Source organism: Erpetoichthys calabaricus, chromosome 8, assembly GCF_900747795.2.
Source record: "Erpetoichthys calabaricus chromosome 8, fErpCal1.3, whole genome shotgun sequence".
NCBI classification, from domain to species: Eukaryota; Metazoa; Chordata; class Cladistia; order Polypteriformes; family Polypteridae; genus Erpetoichthys; species Erpetoichthys calabaricus.
Genome location: NC_041401.2, coordinates 174,236,866 through 174,255,193, shown reverse-complemented (window position 1 = coordinate 174,255,193; position 18,328 = coordinate 174,236,866). Strand labels below are relative to the sequence as shown.

Sequence of the window (18,328 nt, the reverse complement as noted above, 5' to 3'; positions counted from 1 at the left end):
ACACCACACAGTCCATACACCGAACAGGAGATAATTTGGGGCAAAACAAGAATCCAGAGGTAGGCAAACAGACAGGAAACTGCAGACACAACGCAACAAAAAACTCTCCTCCTCTGTAGAACTGGCCTCCTTTGAAATCTCACGCTGGCCTCCTTGTCCCCAGCAGCCCCTGCGCCCTCAGCAGATGACCAATCAGAGCCATTGAAGGCACTGCTGGGAATTGAAGTTTTCACTCCCCAGCAGCACTGCTACAAGTTACAAATAAAGACATACAAAATATTTATCAACTTATATACAGAATTTCCCACCACATCAACTTTCCTGGTATGACTTCAAGCAGCAGCATGCCAAGTGAGTTGCTTTGGCAGAAGCTTGTGCTCGTCGCTGATGTGACTCGGCTGGCATTTTAATAACTGGTAGTCAGGATTGGTCCTGCTGTCAGGAGCAGCTGGCAGATGAGCCTGAGAGGAAAATATAATTAAAATGTACAGCGTGAAATAAAATGGTAAATTTTAAAGAGGAAATGAATCACGATTTACGGTCGCACAGAATGTTTCTCTGGTTTAACGACAGATGATTTTGAATATTTGCTAATACTTTTAAATGAAAGATTATGAAATTAAAAAAAAATTGTATAGTATGAGCATTTCAAGGTAACATATTAAAAATGGAATTGTCCAAACAAATTACCTTTAAGGATAATTGTACCGAATTTCAACAAAATCCGTTCACATGAACAGACACAACGATGACCTTCCATGCCAGCGCACCTTTGGCTTTGCAAGTTTACAACTGCAACTCAATCTGCATGGAAAATTTAAAGAAGCAAAATAGAACTGAAATGTTTTTACATAAAACAATATGAGAATGAAATATATTTCCAACTCCATTTGCTAAATACTGCAAGAAAAATTGCAATTGTATGAAAATTAAAACAAGCAGCCAAATCCCATTTTCTTTCGCATACTAATTAAAACCCACCAATTGCCATTTGCATTTGCGAAACAATTACTGGACCAGAAAGACAAATGACATTTAGAGGAAAATTAGAACAAAAAGACGCCTGCATAAAAATTACCCAAAGAAAAAAAAAAAGCTAATTTACATACATATTTAAATAAAAATAGATTTTCAATGGCATTAACATGAAAATGAAAAAGGTGACAAGGGAAATTTTCATTTGCATACCAATCAAGATTAAGAACAGAGACATTCTAACAATATTTGCATAAATAGCACGGAAAAATGTTAAATATATTACAATTGAAATTAAAAGCACCAAATTATGATTGCGTTTGCATGCTAATTACTTTTACATGAGAATTACAAACCAGAATGTTTTGTCTGCATTTGCATAACTATTAGAAGAAAGGCAGAGGGCATTTACATGAAAATTCAATTAATAAAAATAACAAGAAAAGGAAAATGGAATTTGCAGAAAAATGTCATTTAAATAATGCTTATAGCATTCACTACAGAAAAACAGAATGACTTCAAATTTCAATTCAATTAAGAATAGCAGCACCCTCTCAAATCCAATTCAGGGTTGTCGGGTCGTGGAGCCCATCCTGGCAGCTCTGGGGGTAAAGCAGGCTGCCAGTCCATTGTTGGGCTCACTGATGCCCACGCTCGGACAATTCAGCATTTCTGGTTAGCTTAAGTTGCACCTCATTTTGGAGTCCCTGGAGGTTCAAACTCCAGAGCAACGGGAATTGAACCCACAATGCTGGGTCCACGAGGCGGCATCATCACCCACAGATCCACCTTTCATTCGTCTGTGTGACTTGTTTTGCTGTTTTAGGTGTATATGTAATTAAGACCCCATCCAGAGTGGGTTTCCAGCTCCTACAGGCGACCAAGCAGAACACCATAGGCTTGGTAATTCTCTGCAAGCCACTAGCTATGACCTGTACTTGGCGCCACTGAGCCCACAAACCCCAGACACAATGACACCATCACAAGTCACAGGTTCAATTCATCATTTGTTTTAACAAATACCTTCACGCAGGTTATATTTAAGCACACACACAAGTACAATTGCTTCTTCTTCCTCTTCCTTCCACTCCTTCTGGTGAGCTTCATCCTGCGCCTCCCGACTCTCTGAATGGATGTGAGGTGACTCCATTTGTACAAGACCAATAGGGGAGTATTTCAGGGGTCACGACATACCTTGTGTGAAGCACTTCCGGGTCAGGGGGAAGCGCCTCAAAATAGGCAGAACTTCTTTTGGCATAGTGCCCTCTGGTGGTACTCAGAGCTGCCCTGTGTGACTACAGGTCACCATGATCCCCTGCAGATGTCCAGACTGGGAGAAGCACTGCCACCTCCCGTGTTTGGAGATAAACTATCCCAGTCCGTTGTAGGCATAAGTTTAATATGTCACTGTGCTCTGTGCAAATATATTTTATAAATCGGCTTTTGCCTGCTCACATACACAGCTGACACATTGCCAGATTAGCCACAGGGGCTCACACAGAACTGCTGGGCAAGCAGTATGACATAAGATGGACTGGGACAAATGGACAGTGGGCAGTCAGACTGTGAGATACTGTAACTGGGTGCTATTTCTGTCTGTTAAGTCAGCATTGTTGCCTTGTTTGGCATTACATGTGATGAAAACAGTATAAAGCCTTGGCACATTACCCAGCACACCTTTGAAGCCAATGAATGGATGGGAGATGCCGCCACCTGTTCCTGAAAATGCCTTCCACTGCACCGATGACACCGACAGACTCCATTGGTTTTGTCACTGGCTTCATTCGTCTTTGTACCATATGCAGTGTAAGGCGACACTAAACAAAGCTAAGTTATTCCTCCTACGTGATTTCTTACCGCCATATCACTAGGGAGGGGTATCACCTTTTATGATATATTTATATAGATTCGGGTTAAGTAAAACACCGCGATTACAAAAGAATTCATTCCCAGGAAGCTAGTGCCCCCTACCTGACACATCCATCCACTATGGCCGGGTAAGTCAGCACTCTCCAACCCAGATGGGATGCCAGTCCTTCCATGTTGCCATTCACATAACATAACGAAACACCCGTTTATTAAAACACTCTTAATGGTAAGTCCATCTATTTTGATTGTGTGGTGCATTTATGAACGTCTGCTCACCAGACACGCCAGCCCTTCCACCCTTGTGACTTTGTGCTTCTTATTACCTGCTTGTGTCGGACATTCTGGTCCCGCTGTGAATGGTATGACACCCAGACATATGCCACACAGTTTACACAGTTTACTGGCCTGTGTTCATTAGACGTTACTGTGCTCTTGTTGATTCTGGATGGCATTACTCCCGGGCAAGGGCACATACACTGAACAGATGAACGGCTTATCACTTTGTTTATATGAGGGACGTTGAAAAAGTTTCTGTGCTTTTTTTTAACTCTATTTATTAAGAATTTCAAAAACAAATTACATCACTTTTCTACATAGTCACCTCCACTTGCAAAGCAATTTTCCCAGCGTTTTAATGCCCAATTACTACTCCTTCCGCCTTCACCGTTTCCGACGAAAATATATAAGTGCGGAAACTTTTTGAATGTTCCTTGTATATATATATATATATATATATATATATATATATATAGAGAGAGAGAGAGAGAGAGAGAGAGAGAGAGATAATTAAGCACAAATTTCAATTATAATGAATTTTAAAGGCGCTATATAAATAAAATTTTTATTATTATAGATAAGGAGATTTACACAAGTGCAGGATGATAGTGCCATTCGTTTGTTAACATGCTTTCTGCTAGAGACTATTCTGGGTGGGAATCAGTTATGGATGGGTGATGCCAATTCATCATACTGCCCACACACTGGGGTGTGCCACCACAGTTTGGAGCAGGGGTGGGGAAAGCCAGTGCTGGAGGGCCGCAGTGGCTGCAGATTTTCATTCTAACCCAATGACTTAATTAGAAACCAATCCTTGCCAGTCTCAGACCTCATTTTCATGTTAAGTTCTTATATTGTAGATTTTTTCCATCCATCCATCCATCCATTTTCCAACCCGCTGAATCCAAACACAGGGTCACGGGGGTCTGCTGGAGCCAATAACAGCCAACACAGGGCACAAGGCAGGAACCAATCCTGGGCAGGGTTCCAACCCACCGCAGGACACACACAAACACATCCACACACCAAGCACACACTAGGGCCAATTTAGAATCGCCAATCCACCTAACCTGCATGTCATTGGACTGTGGGAGGAAACCGGAGCGCCCGGAGGAAACCCACGCAGACACGGGGAGAACATGCAAACTCCACGCAGGGAGGACCCGGGAAGCGAACCCAGGTCCCCAGGTCTCCCAACTGCGAGGCAGCAGTGCTACCCACTGCGCCACCGTGCCGCCCAGATTTTTTCCTTTCCAAGGATATCAAACAAATGACTTGAAGCTTAAAATGGATAATTTTCAGTCTGTCACATTTTTTATTAAATGATTTATTAAGCCAAATAGTGCATGATGATCACACACGGGTATAAATGGAAACAATTTAGACGGACAACTGCTGGCTCTCATCTTATAGCTAATAAGGAGCCATTATAGATGCCACACAGACATCCCGACCAGGAAAGGATGCAGACCCGGAAGGAATAGATGGGCGGACAGCCTCTATAAAAGCAGAGATGTTACTAGGAAATGATTAGTTCATTAACGTGCTAGATGGCAGCAGTCCCGGATATCCACACCCAGTGGGAAACCAGCAGGGCATGCCGGTAAATGTAATCTGGCAGGGCAGACTTTCTGGGGTCATGTGGTGCCACAGGAGGGCGTTGCTGGGAAACAAGCTCCCTTCTTGAATAATGGACTTCTCTGTGACCCGGACATACTTTCATCGGGCAATCGCCCTGGCACCAAAAGTACTGTAATTAAAGAGACCGCACTCCCTTATTCAGTCGAGTCGGAGCTGGGTGGTAGGGAGGCAACACTTGACTGGAGGAGGGCAGTGCGGTGGTGAGAGAGCATATTGTGGAAGGAGAGAGAAAGAGAGACCAGTGTTTTGTGTTTTTTGTAATACATTTGGAGGTATTTAAAATAATACCTTTGTTTATTTGTGTCTGGGACTCTGCTTCTGTGTTTGTGTCAGGATTTGGGCAAGCTAATGCCCGGGTGTCCATCACACCATTAAAACAGTGAATGCAGATTCTTAAGACTGAAATAAACAATTAATAGTGGGGTACCTTAACAAGCGAGACCACTAAAATGAAGCATCAAAATGTCACTTGAGCAACACATGCTTCATCGGCACAAATTGACTTCTTATTAAGTAACTGGGTTGGAACAAAAACCTGCAGCCACTGTGGCTCTCCAGGACTGACATGACCCACCCCTGGTTTGGAGGTACCAGACTCATCTGGTAGACTCATCTTATGACCAGTGATAGTGACAGTGACAGTCCAGGTTTGAACGTGAGACTTTGAAGCATCAATGGCCATTTGTGGCGATCCAGTGTGTCAAACTGTGTAATATCAGTCACCATGGAAATTAAAGAGACATGTGGTGGGCTAAGGACATGTAGCTTCTTAATCTTCTGACCAAGTAATAGAATTTGGTTGTTGAGCAGTATTGGCAGAAATTACCAGAGACACCGCAATATGATCTTATCACTACGCCTGGGTCACTCTGCAGTAATACTGAGATTTTGAAAACGCTTTACTGTCGTAGAAAACACCAGAGGGAAATTCATCTTGAATAGAAGCTCAGGAAATGTAGACATATTACAAGAAAGAAGAACAATAAACCCCAAACAAACAGAAGAATTACAAAAATAGAGAAGAAAAAAGGGCTAAAATAAGAGAGCAGGACTGAAATAAATTGTGGGAAATTCAGTGTTCTGTTTTAGAAAAAAATAACGACCATGTCACTGATAATTAACGTCGTAGCTATAAACTTCCCAGTTGTGGCCACAACATCAAGCCCAACATGGTGGTGCCATCTGTAAAGGAAATCAAAGGAGGATCTATGCAGACTTCCAGAGCTCAACAATTCGGGAGCTCCACTGAACAGCCATTCAGATTGCATGTTTTTGTCACATGACTTACATTTAGGACTTTAGGATGTCTGGTGTGAACAGTTCCCTTGAGGTCATTCCACAGTATCTCTGTTTGGTCAAGGTCTGGGCTTTGACTAGGCCCCTCCAGAAGGAGGATTTTCTTCTTTTGAATCCTTTCTGTAGTAGAATTACTTCAGTCTTTATGGCTGTTGTCCTGCTGCATCACCCAACTTCTACTGAGCTTCATCTCCCTAGGTTGTCGGACAACCACCTTGTAGGATACCTTGATAATCTTGGGAATTTATCCAGGTCCCAAAGTACCAAAGCAGCCCCAAATCAAAATGCTCCCTCCACTGTACTTCGCCGTTGGGGTGAGGTTTTCATGTTGTGTTTATGCTAATGGTATATCAACCTTAATGTCATCAGTCCACAAAGCATTTTCCCAATAGCGTTGTGGAGTATCATGGGGTGTCTTTGACACACTTCAGGCATGCAGTATGTTTTTGGTGGGGTGAACAGTGGATTCCTCCAACATTGATGGATGGATTAAAAGCCAGAAGTCTGTATGACCATCAGCATCAAGTGACTCCGTGAAAAACCCGAACTACAAAGAGGACTATTTCATTTTATGTTAGGTAGAATGCCCAGAGGGGACTGGGTGGTCTCGTGGCCTGGAACCCCTACAGATTTTATTTTTTTCTCCAGCCTTCTGGAGTTTTTTTTTGTTTTTTCTGTCCACCCTGGCCATCGGACCTTACTCCTTTCTATGTTAATTAATGTTGTCTTATTTTAATTTCTTATTTTGTCTTTTATTTTTCTTCTCTTCATTATGTAAAGCACTTTGAGCTACTTTTTGTATGAAAATGTGCTATATAAATAAATGTTGTTGTTGTTGTAGTGTCCTGCAATGGACAACATGCCTATCCAATGTTTTGTGTATGGTAGACTCACCAGCAGAGAATGTTAACCTGCTCCAATGATTCCTTCAAGTCCTTAGCTGTTACTCTAGGGTTCTTTTTTTATCCCTTTGAGAATTGCCTTTTCATGACCACATCATCTCCATTTAGGCACAGTTTGTCTTACTGAGGACTGATGCATACCTCAACTCTTTGAAATTACTCAGTGATCATTTTGAGCTTCATGCAGATCAACAGTTCTTTTATCGGAGATCTTCTGAGATGTTCTTTTCTGCTCACTTTAACATATACTTCAAGCTCAAGATGTTGGAGTCTTTCTTTATTGGTTAGAGTAGCTCTAAACCCCACCTCCAGTCTCATTTCATTGGCTAACTCCTGGCTCCTGTTTGCTTCTTCTGAAGTCGTCAGCCCGGGGATTCACGTACTGTTTCCAATGTTGTGTTCAATATTTAAAAGAACAACACAACAATTGGTGTGTTATTAGTTAAAACAGACTGTTTTTTATTCATTATTGTAACATAGATCAAAATCAGAGCATTTTAATTTATACATAAATGTGGCTGTTTCCAGTGTTCACCTATTTTTTCTTACCACTGTATTTCACTCTGAATTCTTTTGTATCCATCTAATTATATTTGAAAGGAATCATTTTTTAAAAAAATACGTTCCTGATGCTGTTAATGCCTAATTAAACCTGTGGCTTTGACTCGGAATGAACAGAAACACAGAATCCTGTTGTATTGTAAGAAAAGAAAAACCTGCAAGTGAATTTCTTCTGATAATTGAGATGTGTGGTTCTTTCAGGCTCTGGTCGTTGGCTGAGTCAAATCACTTGCCGCCCCCGTCAGCGAAGACAGGAGGTGATGTGACTGCAGTAAAGGTGAGTAAAATACGCAGAGGCGGGGAGGTGAGTGAGAAGATCCACCAAGAGACGCTGCCATCGAGCATGGGATAGAGTAGCAGTGTGACCGACAGGATTAGCGGCTTTCAGATACATTACAGAGATCTGAAGATGTTAACATTTGCATTGGGTGTGACGAGGATGGATAGGTTTAGAAATGAGGACATTAGAGGGTCAGCTCAGGTTGGACGGTTGGGAAGCAAAGTCAGAGAGGTGAGATTACGTTGGTTTGGACATGTGCAGAGGAGAGATGCTGGGTATATTGGAAGAAGGATGCTAAAGATAGAGCTGCCAGGAAAGAGGAAAAGAGGAAGGCCTCAGAGAAGGTTTATGGATGTGGTTAGAAAGGACATGCAGGTGATGCGTGTAACAGAGCAAGATACAGAGGACAGGAAGATATGGAAGAAGATGATCCGCTGTGGCAACCCCTAATGGGAGCAGCTGAACGAAGAAGAAGAAGAAGAAGAAGATACATTACAGAGATTTAACTGTTTATAGCTTAGAAGCAATTAAAGGGGCACTTACCTTTAGAAACAGGGTGGGTGCAAGGGAGATGTGCTTCAGTATTCGCGACTCCATAACAACATTCAAGATCTTTGGTAGCAATTGTCCCAGAGCGTGAATGTGGTCTGAGGGTCTACAGGGAGCCCACCAGATACCGAAGCCATCATCCCAAAGGCAGTCTACCACTGTGAGTCAGAGTGTGAACAGTCGGGGCTGCACGTGCATAGAGAAGGGTCCAGGATTACTTAAGCAGCAGACGTGAAGACGTCACGCACAGACTGGCATGCACGAAATACACATAGTGAGTTCAGAGTTTGGCAATCCATTAGGCAACATAGATGGCCACCTTAAGTGCCGTCACCTGGGGGGCACCACTTAAGAAATTTAAGGGGCATGTGCTCCAGACACTGAGAGGGAGTCTCAAGGTCAATGAAATTCGATGACTCTGAGTGGGCACTGTTACCCGCTGGATGCTTTTATAAAAGTAAAAGTGCACATGTTCTGTATACCAAGCGGTGTGTGCTCCTTTAAGTCCATAGTATAAACACAAGGGGTTGCCATCTATGCTACCGATGGGGTCACCAAGAGGGAACCCCCAGTCATTGAATTCTCATAATACCGACTAACCGCTATGGACAACGAGGGGTGACCTCTGTCCACATGGCTCCAAATAGGCTTCTACCAGAGTGCGTTCCTATTGAAATGAGAACATGTAGCGTAGCTAGCACTGTAGTGTGTAGAGACTGGAAAGACTCCCAAAGTGTCAAAGTGGATTGGATGTTGAAATCCCATGGAGGTATAAAATTCCTGCATGGAGGCTATGGGCTCTCTTTTGGCAGATCCAACCTACTGATCATTACAGGAGCAATGAGGATGAAGGAAAGGTGCTCTGGAGTTGACCCCCTGATTTACTTAATGGAGGCGACCACTGGGGATGACAGCTGGTGAGCTCAGGGACACCTTCACAGCATCATAGGACCCCCGGACAAAGTATTTCAATGGGGACCCCTGTTTCAATAGCAAAACAGAAACACACATAAGCATCAGAAACATGGTGGGCCCCTATGCTCCGGGTGCTTAGTTGATCTTTGTTTTTATCTTGTGATCTTCTTTTTGATTTCTTGTGGAAGAACTTTCTGGACTTTGATTTAATCTTTAAAGGAAAAAAAACTTTTTCTTTTTGCTTTTCATTATTTTGCACTGCAGAGCTCCTGAAGGTGTAGTCTTGTCAATACTTGTAAATAGTCCGTTTGCATCTAACATTCTTGTGTGTCATTAACGTGATTGACTTGGTCACTGGATTTGCCTGGCACTGATTTTTGCTTATAGTTTTGTTTTTGCGCACTTGCCACAATAAAAGGACATCTTTAGATTGCTTCTCAACGTGTGGCTGTGTCTGCCTCCTCACTCACTACTGGTTTTTATTCAGTTCATGAACTACTAGATGCCCAGGGATCAAAGTCATGCTTGGGTTGAAGGAGCTTGGGACACCACAAGCAGCAAGAGAAGTGGGATTGTCACAAACTACATGCAACTTGACATCACTCTCCAGATTGGATGAAATCGCATAACTCTTTGTTATTTCTCATAACACTTGGAGCCCTGTGGAAAAACCAAACCCTGAGATAAACTCCTACCTAACCTACCTAACCTACTTGGCAGGCCTTGAACATGTTCAAAGCTCATACTCAAAATGGTGGTACTTGGTCTCGGCTCAGGACCTTGCTGCTAGGTCTATGACATTTTAAGATTCTATTCTGTTTTAACAGAAGTGCTCACATGGCTTTACTTCAAAGACCTGCAAAGTGGACTTCTACAGGGGGCTACAGGAGGCGTGTGTTCAGACCAGCTGATGGCTTGCTATTACAGTTTTCAAATAAGGCTTACTTGGGACTTGAGTCCATTGTTGTGAGGCTCCTGTTGTTCATAGCCTTAGTTGAATTAAATTAATGGGTAGATGTGTTTGGCAACAAGTTGGCAACTTGTTAAGGGCAGATGTCACTCAAATGTTAGGAGGTTTTTCTTCACCCAATGAACCACATTAGAACCAAGAAACAAATTACCAAGTGGTGTGGTGGAGAGCCTGACTTCAGGGACCTTCAGAACTCAACTTGAAGTTACTTCAAAGCTAACAGGATGGACATGCTCGATGCAGTCACGATAGACTGAGATGGCCGAGCTTGATACAGTCAATGGTGGCTCAGTCAAACCCCAATGGCTGTTCATAAGGACACTGCCTCTAGCTAAAGTGAAGGACCATTGGGCTAAGGATGACCCACAGAATCTTTATTGTTCAAAAATTTGTTTTCAAACAAAGAACCTTAGACTCATGGAGAAAATTATGACGTAGTATGGCATTGAGCTGGACTTTAGGGACTTTCAAAGCTTGACTTGATGTTATTTTAGAGAATCGAAGTGAACAGGATGGATGAGTGTGTTGCAGTCATGACAGGCTGAGATGGCTGAGCTTGATGCAGTCAATGCTGGCTCAGTCAAACCACAAAGGATGTGCATAAGGACACTGTTTTTAACTGAAGTTAAGGACAATTATGCTAATGGTAATTCGCAGATCATTGATCAAAAATACGTCTTTACACAAAGAACCATAGACACATGAAGTGAATTACCAAGTAGTGTGATGCTGACCTGGACTTTAGGGACCTTCAAATTTCAACTTAGTGTTATTTTGGAGAATCCATATAAATAGGATGGATGACCTTGTTGGGCTGAATTGCTCTTGTCAAAGTTGTTCTAAAGTATGAACCAGTGAATAGATGGACAGATGGATGGATGGTACATTTTGGGATGTGATAAGTCCATTTCTTTCAAAACCGGTCTCAGTAGATCTTCGAGACCCTGAGTGTGACAATGTGAACACAAAACAAATGGGCAGATGGATGTCTTCCTGAAGGCTGGTCCCAGCCCCTCAGGTGCACACTACATTTGTGGATTTGTCACCTCCAGCATCTCCTTTGTTCTTCTGAATGCCTTATCAATTGCAGTCCATATCAGTTAAGTCGAATCCCTGAGTGTAATGGCTGTTCAAAAGGATGCTGCCTCCCATTGAGGTGAAGGCCCAGAAGTTAGAGGACCATCCACAGTTTCTTACTTTTATTATTTACCTCTTTTCATTGCCTCTGACTTCTTATACTATTGTAATTATTGCTCAGTTTTGTTTGCCCTGTTAAAAGTTTAAATGTCACTGTTTAACCATCAGTTATCTGGCAGGTGATGGCCATTGGTATTTGTCTCTTTTGCAGAAGCTGTCAGTGGTGACAGACGACACTATGAAGGACAGTCTTCAGTCACAGGTGGGTGTCTCTAAGCATGCAGGGAGACAAATCCATATCATAATTCTTTACATTTATATAGTGATTTTCTCACTACTCAAAGCATTCATAGTGTTTAGAACTTTGTGACCTCGAGGGGATAGACGACAGAGGGGCAAACAGTCGACGTTAGTGGTGCTCTCTTACTTATTCTGTTCTGCACACTGGAGAATTTCTTAAGGACTGGAAGATATTGAATATCCCATAATATAAAAAAGGTGATTGGGTGGATCCAAGTAACATTAAGAAAGTAACAGTGACATGCATCATGGATAAATTAATGGAAGCAATTATTAAGGAAAAGATCAAACAGCAAATGTGAACATTCAGCACGGGTCCAGACGGTGGAAGTCAAGTTTCACTAATATACTGGAATTCTATGAAAAAGAAACAAAAGGATACAATCAGAGAGGGACATAATATCTTGATTTCCAGAAGGATTTCAACATGAGAGGTTAATGATAAAACTAAATGAAGTGAGCATTCAGGGCACTGCATATATGTGGATTCAAAATTGACTTAAACACCAGGAAAGAAGGTTATGGTGTGAAGAACCTTTCCAGAATTTGGTGAGGTTAGCAGTGGCATCCCTCAGGGTCAGTGCTACGACTGCTGCTCTTTACGTTATACATACTGTACCTGATCTGATCTGATAAGAATATGAGTAACAAGCCCATTAGGTTCAGGAGGATACTAAACTAGAGAGATGGGCAGATGATGTAGAATTAGCGTAATTGTTAAAGTGTGGAGTTGGACAGCACACAGGTGTGGGCAGATTTGTGTCAAGTGAAATTCAATGTGAGGTACTACACGTAGTAAGAACAAGACAAAACCAAGAAAAAGGTTTGGGGTAGCCACTCCGTAAATCTCAATAATATAGATAAGAAAACAAGACAGTGAGTGATATTAACAGACGGAGTCCAAAACTGACGTGAATTCTATCAGGCTATATGCCGGTTTTATAGATGAATGGCAGGAAGGGGCGAATTTTTAGGGTAGGAGATGGAAGTGAGGTCATCTTCAGGGCCGGAAGTGAGGTTACAGTGAGGGTATCAGGAGGACATTTCTTCTGAGGGTCTGCAGAAGAAGAAGAACGGGCATTAGTGCTCACCATCAACTCCCATTCCAGCTTATCATTCTCTTTAGTTTAGCCCATCGACTGCCTCCCAGGCACAAGTGTGTCACAACGTATTAAGTAGAAATGATTGATTTGAAAACACGATGGGAGGTCTGAATCTTGAAAGTACATCTTATGAGAAGGACCTAGGAGTCAGCGTGGACTCATCACCATCTATATCCAGAGAGCGGACAGAAGCAATCAAGAAAGCTTAATGGGACATCAGGTTGTATCACGACGTGTGGAGTACAAGTCAAAGGAAGGTCTGTTTAAGTGTCAGCTGGACTGTTGTGTTTAGTTTGGGTCTCCAGGACACAGCAAAGACACAGCAGTAACAGAGAAAGTCCAGAGAATGGCTGGAGAACAATGAGGAGGCACCAAAGGAGTTGAGCCTTTTGAGTTTAATCAGAGATTAAGAAGGGACATGACTGAGGTGTTTAAAATTATGAAGGGAATTAGTCCAGTCGATCTTGGTAGTTACTTTAAAAATTGTTACGGGTAGATCTCGCACAAATGTTAGAAAGATTTTCTTCACACAAAGAACCACAGCTGCAGACCCTAGGAATAGATTACCAAATAGTGTGGTGGAAACCAGGACTTTATGGACCTTCAGATCTCAACTTGATGTTATTCTGGAGAATCTAGGGTGAACAGGCTGGACCAGGTTTACGCAGTCAAGATGGACAGAAGAGGACAAGCTTGATGCAGTCAATCCCGGTTAAAATGAACCTCAGAGTGCACTGGCCACTCATAAGGACGTTGCCTCCAGTTAAAGTGAAGGTCCACACATTCTTGTTTGTTGCAAAGTTGTTCTTCATGCAGAGAATCACAGACATACAGAATAGAAGTGAGACAGAGAAGAGAATTTAGGGACCTTCAAATCTCAATGTTATATAGGAGAATCTAAATGAAGAGCCAGGTTGGGCTGATCGTCCTGTTCTCGTCACAACTGTTCTGATGTTCTAAAGTGTAAATCAATGGATGAAAGGATAAATGGACAGACGGGTTGACGAACAGGTGGACTGATGGTACACTTAAGGATGTGATGGGCCAGTTTCTTCCAGAACTGCAACCATTGCTTCTAACACCCCAAGTATGATATTGTGGGCACAAAACAAATAAGCAGATGGACATTTTGTTGCAGGATGGTCTCCGGTGCTCAGATGGACATTTTTCATTTATTGCTCTTACACTTGTGGATTTGTCATCTCAAGCATCTCCTTCTTTCCTCAGCTCCCCTTTATCGATGGTCTTCCATGCAGTTGATGCTGCCTAAGTTTAACCCCTGAGGGCAATGGCTGCTCATAAGGATGCTGCCTCCAGTTAAAGTGAAGGTCCACCAGGCTGAGGACCACCCACAGATTATATTTTTTAAATTTATACCCTTTTGTTGTCTATGACTTCTTACATTCTTGTAATTTTTGTTCATCTTCATTTGCTATGTTAGAAGTTGTTGCTGTTTAACAATCCATTATCTGACATTTGATGGAAATTCATAATCTGTTTGTTTTGCAGAGGCTGTCAGTGGTGGAGGAAAATCTTCGGTCACGGGTGGGTGTCTCTAAGCATGTAAATCCATGTAGTCTTATCACTCTTGCCTTATAACCTCCAGGGGGTGGGAGGCAGAGGGGATCAAAGTCAGAGGTCATTTACTGAGGGTATTGAGGACAGGACGTGGTGGAGGTCAGGATGCCCTGCGGACCAACTACTCAATGAGGGTGGTGTAATTGATGCTTTAGCTTGGTCTTTTAGGCCTTAGATGTACTGTAAGTGTTATGAAGAAGAAAGAACGTTCTACTATTTCTGAAGTGAAACCATGACCCTCCAGTTCCATGTTTAGTGTGAACATTGGGAGATGGGCCTCTAGCAGTAATGGGAAAGCTCCAGCTCTGCACCTCAGATTCAAGATGTCCAGTCACCACAGTGCTCCACCATTTCTTCACCTCTTCTCGAGTGCCCACTCTATTACCAATGTTGGGCGTCAGGGTTTAAGTGGATCCCATGATGAGTGGAAAAGTTTTAAAAATGTTTGTCAGATGACAGGAAACTTAGAATTCCGGTCGGACAAATACATAAGTCAAGAAACAGTCAAATACATCAAAACAGGCCACAAAGTCGTAGTAGTCGACAGAATAAAAAACGCCCTGCACTCATTGGTCAAGGGCCGGTCTTCATTTCCAAAGCTCAAATGTGCTTGCATTATTCACTTTCCAGAAGTATTTATTTAACAACACAATGCCTACAAAAGTATTCACTTCCTTGAACGTTTTCACATGTTATTATTATACGCAGCAGATTTAATTTGAATTTATAAAGCTGATCCACAGAAGAATGTCAAAATGAAAACGGATCTCTGTTTACAACTTAAATTTAAAACAAAATATAACCGATCCCATAAATATTCAGCACCTGCAAATCAGTACCTTTGGCAGTCATGATGGCCTTCAGACTGCGTACTCAGGCCCCACTCTGTCGGCTCTCTGCACTTTTCCTCTATTCTTCTTCTTTGCACAGCTGCTCAGCTCTGTCAGGTGGTATGGAGGTCACGAGTCAGCAGCCTTTGTCAAGTCCTGCCACAGTCTCTCAGTTGGATTGAGGCCTGAACTCTGACTCGGCCACTCAATTGTTATTTTGCATCATTTCTGTGTAGCTTTAGCTTTATGCTTATAACGCTTTGACCTTTCCCGGTCCCGAAGGTGGTGTAGATAGATAGATAGATAGATAGATAGATAGATAGATAGATAGATAGATAGATAGATAGATAGATAGATAGATAGATAGATAGATAGATAGATACTTTATTAATCCCAGGGGGAAATTCACATACTCCAGCAGCAAAAAAATATTAAATTAAAGAGTAATAAAAAATTCAGGTAAAAAACAGACAATAACTTGAATAATGTTCAACGTTTACCCCCTCTGGTGGAATTGAAGACTCGCATAGTTTGGGGGAGGAATGATCTTCTCAGTCTGTCAGTGGAGCAGGACAGTGACAGTAGTCTGTCGCTGAAACAGCTCCTCTGTCTGGAGATGACACTGTTTAATGGATGTAGTGGATTCTCCATAATTGATAGGAGCCTGCTGAGTGCCCGTTGCTCTGCTACGGATGTCAGACCGTCCAGCTCTATGCCAACAATAGAGCCTGCCTTCCTCACCAGTTTGTCCAGGCGTGAGGTATCCTTCTTCTTAATGCTGCCTCCCCAGCACACCACTGCGTAGAAGAGGGCACTCGCCACAACCATCTGATTGAACATCTGCAGCATCTTACTGCAGATGTTGAAGGATGCCAGTCTTCTAAGGAAGTACAGGCGGCTCTGTCCTTTCTTGCACAGAGAATCAGTATTGGCAGTCCAGTCCAATTTATCGTCCAGCTGCACTCCCTAGGTATTTATAGGTCTGCACCCTCTGCACACAGTCACCTCTGATGATCACGGGGTCCATGAGGGGCCTGGGTCTCCTAAAATCCACCACCAGTTCCTTGGTTTTGCTGGTGTTCAGTTGTAGGTGGTTTAAGCCGCACCATTTAACAATGTCCTTGATGAGGTTTCTATACTCCTCCTCCTGCCCACTCCTGATGCAGCCCACGATAGCAGTGTCGTCAGCAAACTTTTGCACGTGGCAGGACTCTGAGTTATATTGGAAGTCCGATGTATATAGGCTGAATAGGACCGGAGAAAGTACAGTCCCCTGCGGCGCTCCTGTGTTGCTGACCACAATGTCAGATCTACAATTTCCGAGACGTACATACTGAGGTCTGTTTGTAAGATAGTCCACGATCCATGCCACCAGGTATGAATCTACTCCCATCTCTGTCAGCTTGTCCCTAAGGAGCAGAGGTTGGATGGTGTTGAAGGCGCTAGAGAAGTCTAGAAACATAATTCTTACAGCGCCACTGCCTCTGTCCAAGTGGGAGAGGGATCGATGTAGCATATAGATGTATATGTGTATGTGAGTTAGATAGCAGGTCAACATCAAAACAACCTCGGACCCCTTCCTGCTATACTGATATGATAACTAATATAACTTACACAATCTCAGCACAATAACCATGAGAAACAGACAAGGTGAACATAACTGTACTAGATTAATCTTATATATAAAAAGAACTATACAGACATACATGGCAACAACCAAATTCGTGGAAGAACTTCCCTCAACCCACATGTATGTAAATAACTGAAAAGGAAAAAAAATCCCTTCGCCCCAGACAAACCCCAAAATCCAGACAGTTTTCAGACACTTCTAATAATGTCAGTCCATTTTCATTGTTCTCCCCACAGAGTCTCCAAACACGCTACCCCACTTAAACCTCTCCTGACTGTCCCATCCGTTTATACTTTAAAGTGGGTCGGCCAGGCAAAGTCTTTGAGGTGGCTACCTCTGTAAGCTGGCGAAGCAATCCTTTCTCTGACCGTGGATAGTCAACGTTTGACGCTTTTTTGTCTCGTTCTTTTTCTCCCCTTCTTCCCTTTTGTGGTCTTTTTTAACTGTATCCTGGTGTCCTTTCTCCACGACAATCCTTGCAAATTGCAGCAACAGACCACCAAGGTCTTCTTTACAACCGTCTGCCCAATGTGCCTGATTTTTTTTAATCCCCCCCCCACCATATTAAGGGCGTATAGGCAGCTACAGAGGTTGACATTGAGGATGACTAAGAGACAAGAGCAAAATCAAAAAGCATTTATGTGGCAGGGTCACATGCTGGAAAACAAATCTTTTCCCATTGAATACATCAAGTTTTCCTCCAGGATTTCTTGACATTTTGCTGCATTCATTTTGCCTTCATAAGCCACCCAGGAGAAGCACCCCCACCACCTGATGCTGCCACAACCACACGTCATGGTGACAAGAGTGTGTTTCTGGTCATGTCAGGTGTAACAGGGTGTTTGGTTTGATGGCCATTAGACCACAGAACCTTCATCCATCTGACTTCAGGGTCTCTCTTCATGTACCCCTCTATGTGTGTGTGTGTGTTGTTTCATCTTTTCCACTCTCCCATAAAGCTGTGACTGGTGAGGCACCTGGGGTGACAGCTGTTGTCCTCACAATCTTTCCAGTCCCACTCAGTGTTGCTTCTCCCTCCTTCTGACCTCTCACATGTCTTTTGATGGTCTTCCTCACTAGTCTGTTTCTTGCACGATCACCCAGGTTTTATGGATGGCCTGATTTTGGTAGATTTACAGTTTCCATTTCTTCCTGATTGATTTTATTAGACTCCAAGGATAATTTCAAGTCTCCACTCCCTGACTTGTGCTTTTCAGTCTGCTTTTCGTGGAGTTGCTTGGAGTGTTCTTTGGTCTTCATTGTGTAGATTAGACCACCAGACTTCTTCTTCTTTCGACTGCTCCTGTTAGGGGTTGCTAGAGTAGATCATCTTCTTCCATATCTTCCTGTCCTCCTCATCTTGCTCTGTTACAGCCATCACCTGCATGTCTTCTCTCACCACATCCATAAATCTTCTCTTAGGCCAGCAGTTCTCAAACTGGGGGGCGCGAATGTTGCCATATGTGGTGTAATTTTGCTATTTGTAGGAAAATTTTAAACTTGTAGTGGTATATCG

The 18,328-nt window shown here is 42.7% G+C and overlaps 1 protein-coding gene across 2 annotated transcripts in view; it reads left to right on the top strand.

The window, feature by feature from the left end:
* Positions 1–18,328, top strand: part of LOC114656296 (rho guanine nucleotide exchange factor 7) — a 54,270-nt gene that overhangs the window by 13,553 nt on the left and 22,389 nt on the right. For both annotated transcript variants that reach the window (XM_028807838.2, XM_028807839.2), the window contains exons 2-4: positions 7,722–7,797; positions 11,583–11,633; positions 14,284–14,319. In XM_028807838.2, the coding sequence (XP_028663671.1) occupies positions 7,722–7,797; positions 11,583–11,633; positions 14,284–14,319 (163 nt within the window). The remainder of the gene's footprint in view (positions 1–7,721; positions 7,798–11,582; positions 11,634–14,283; positions 14,320–18,328) is intronic.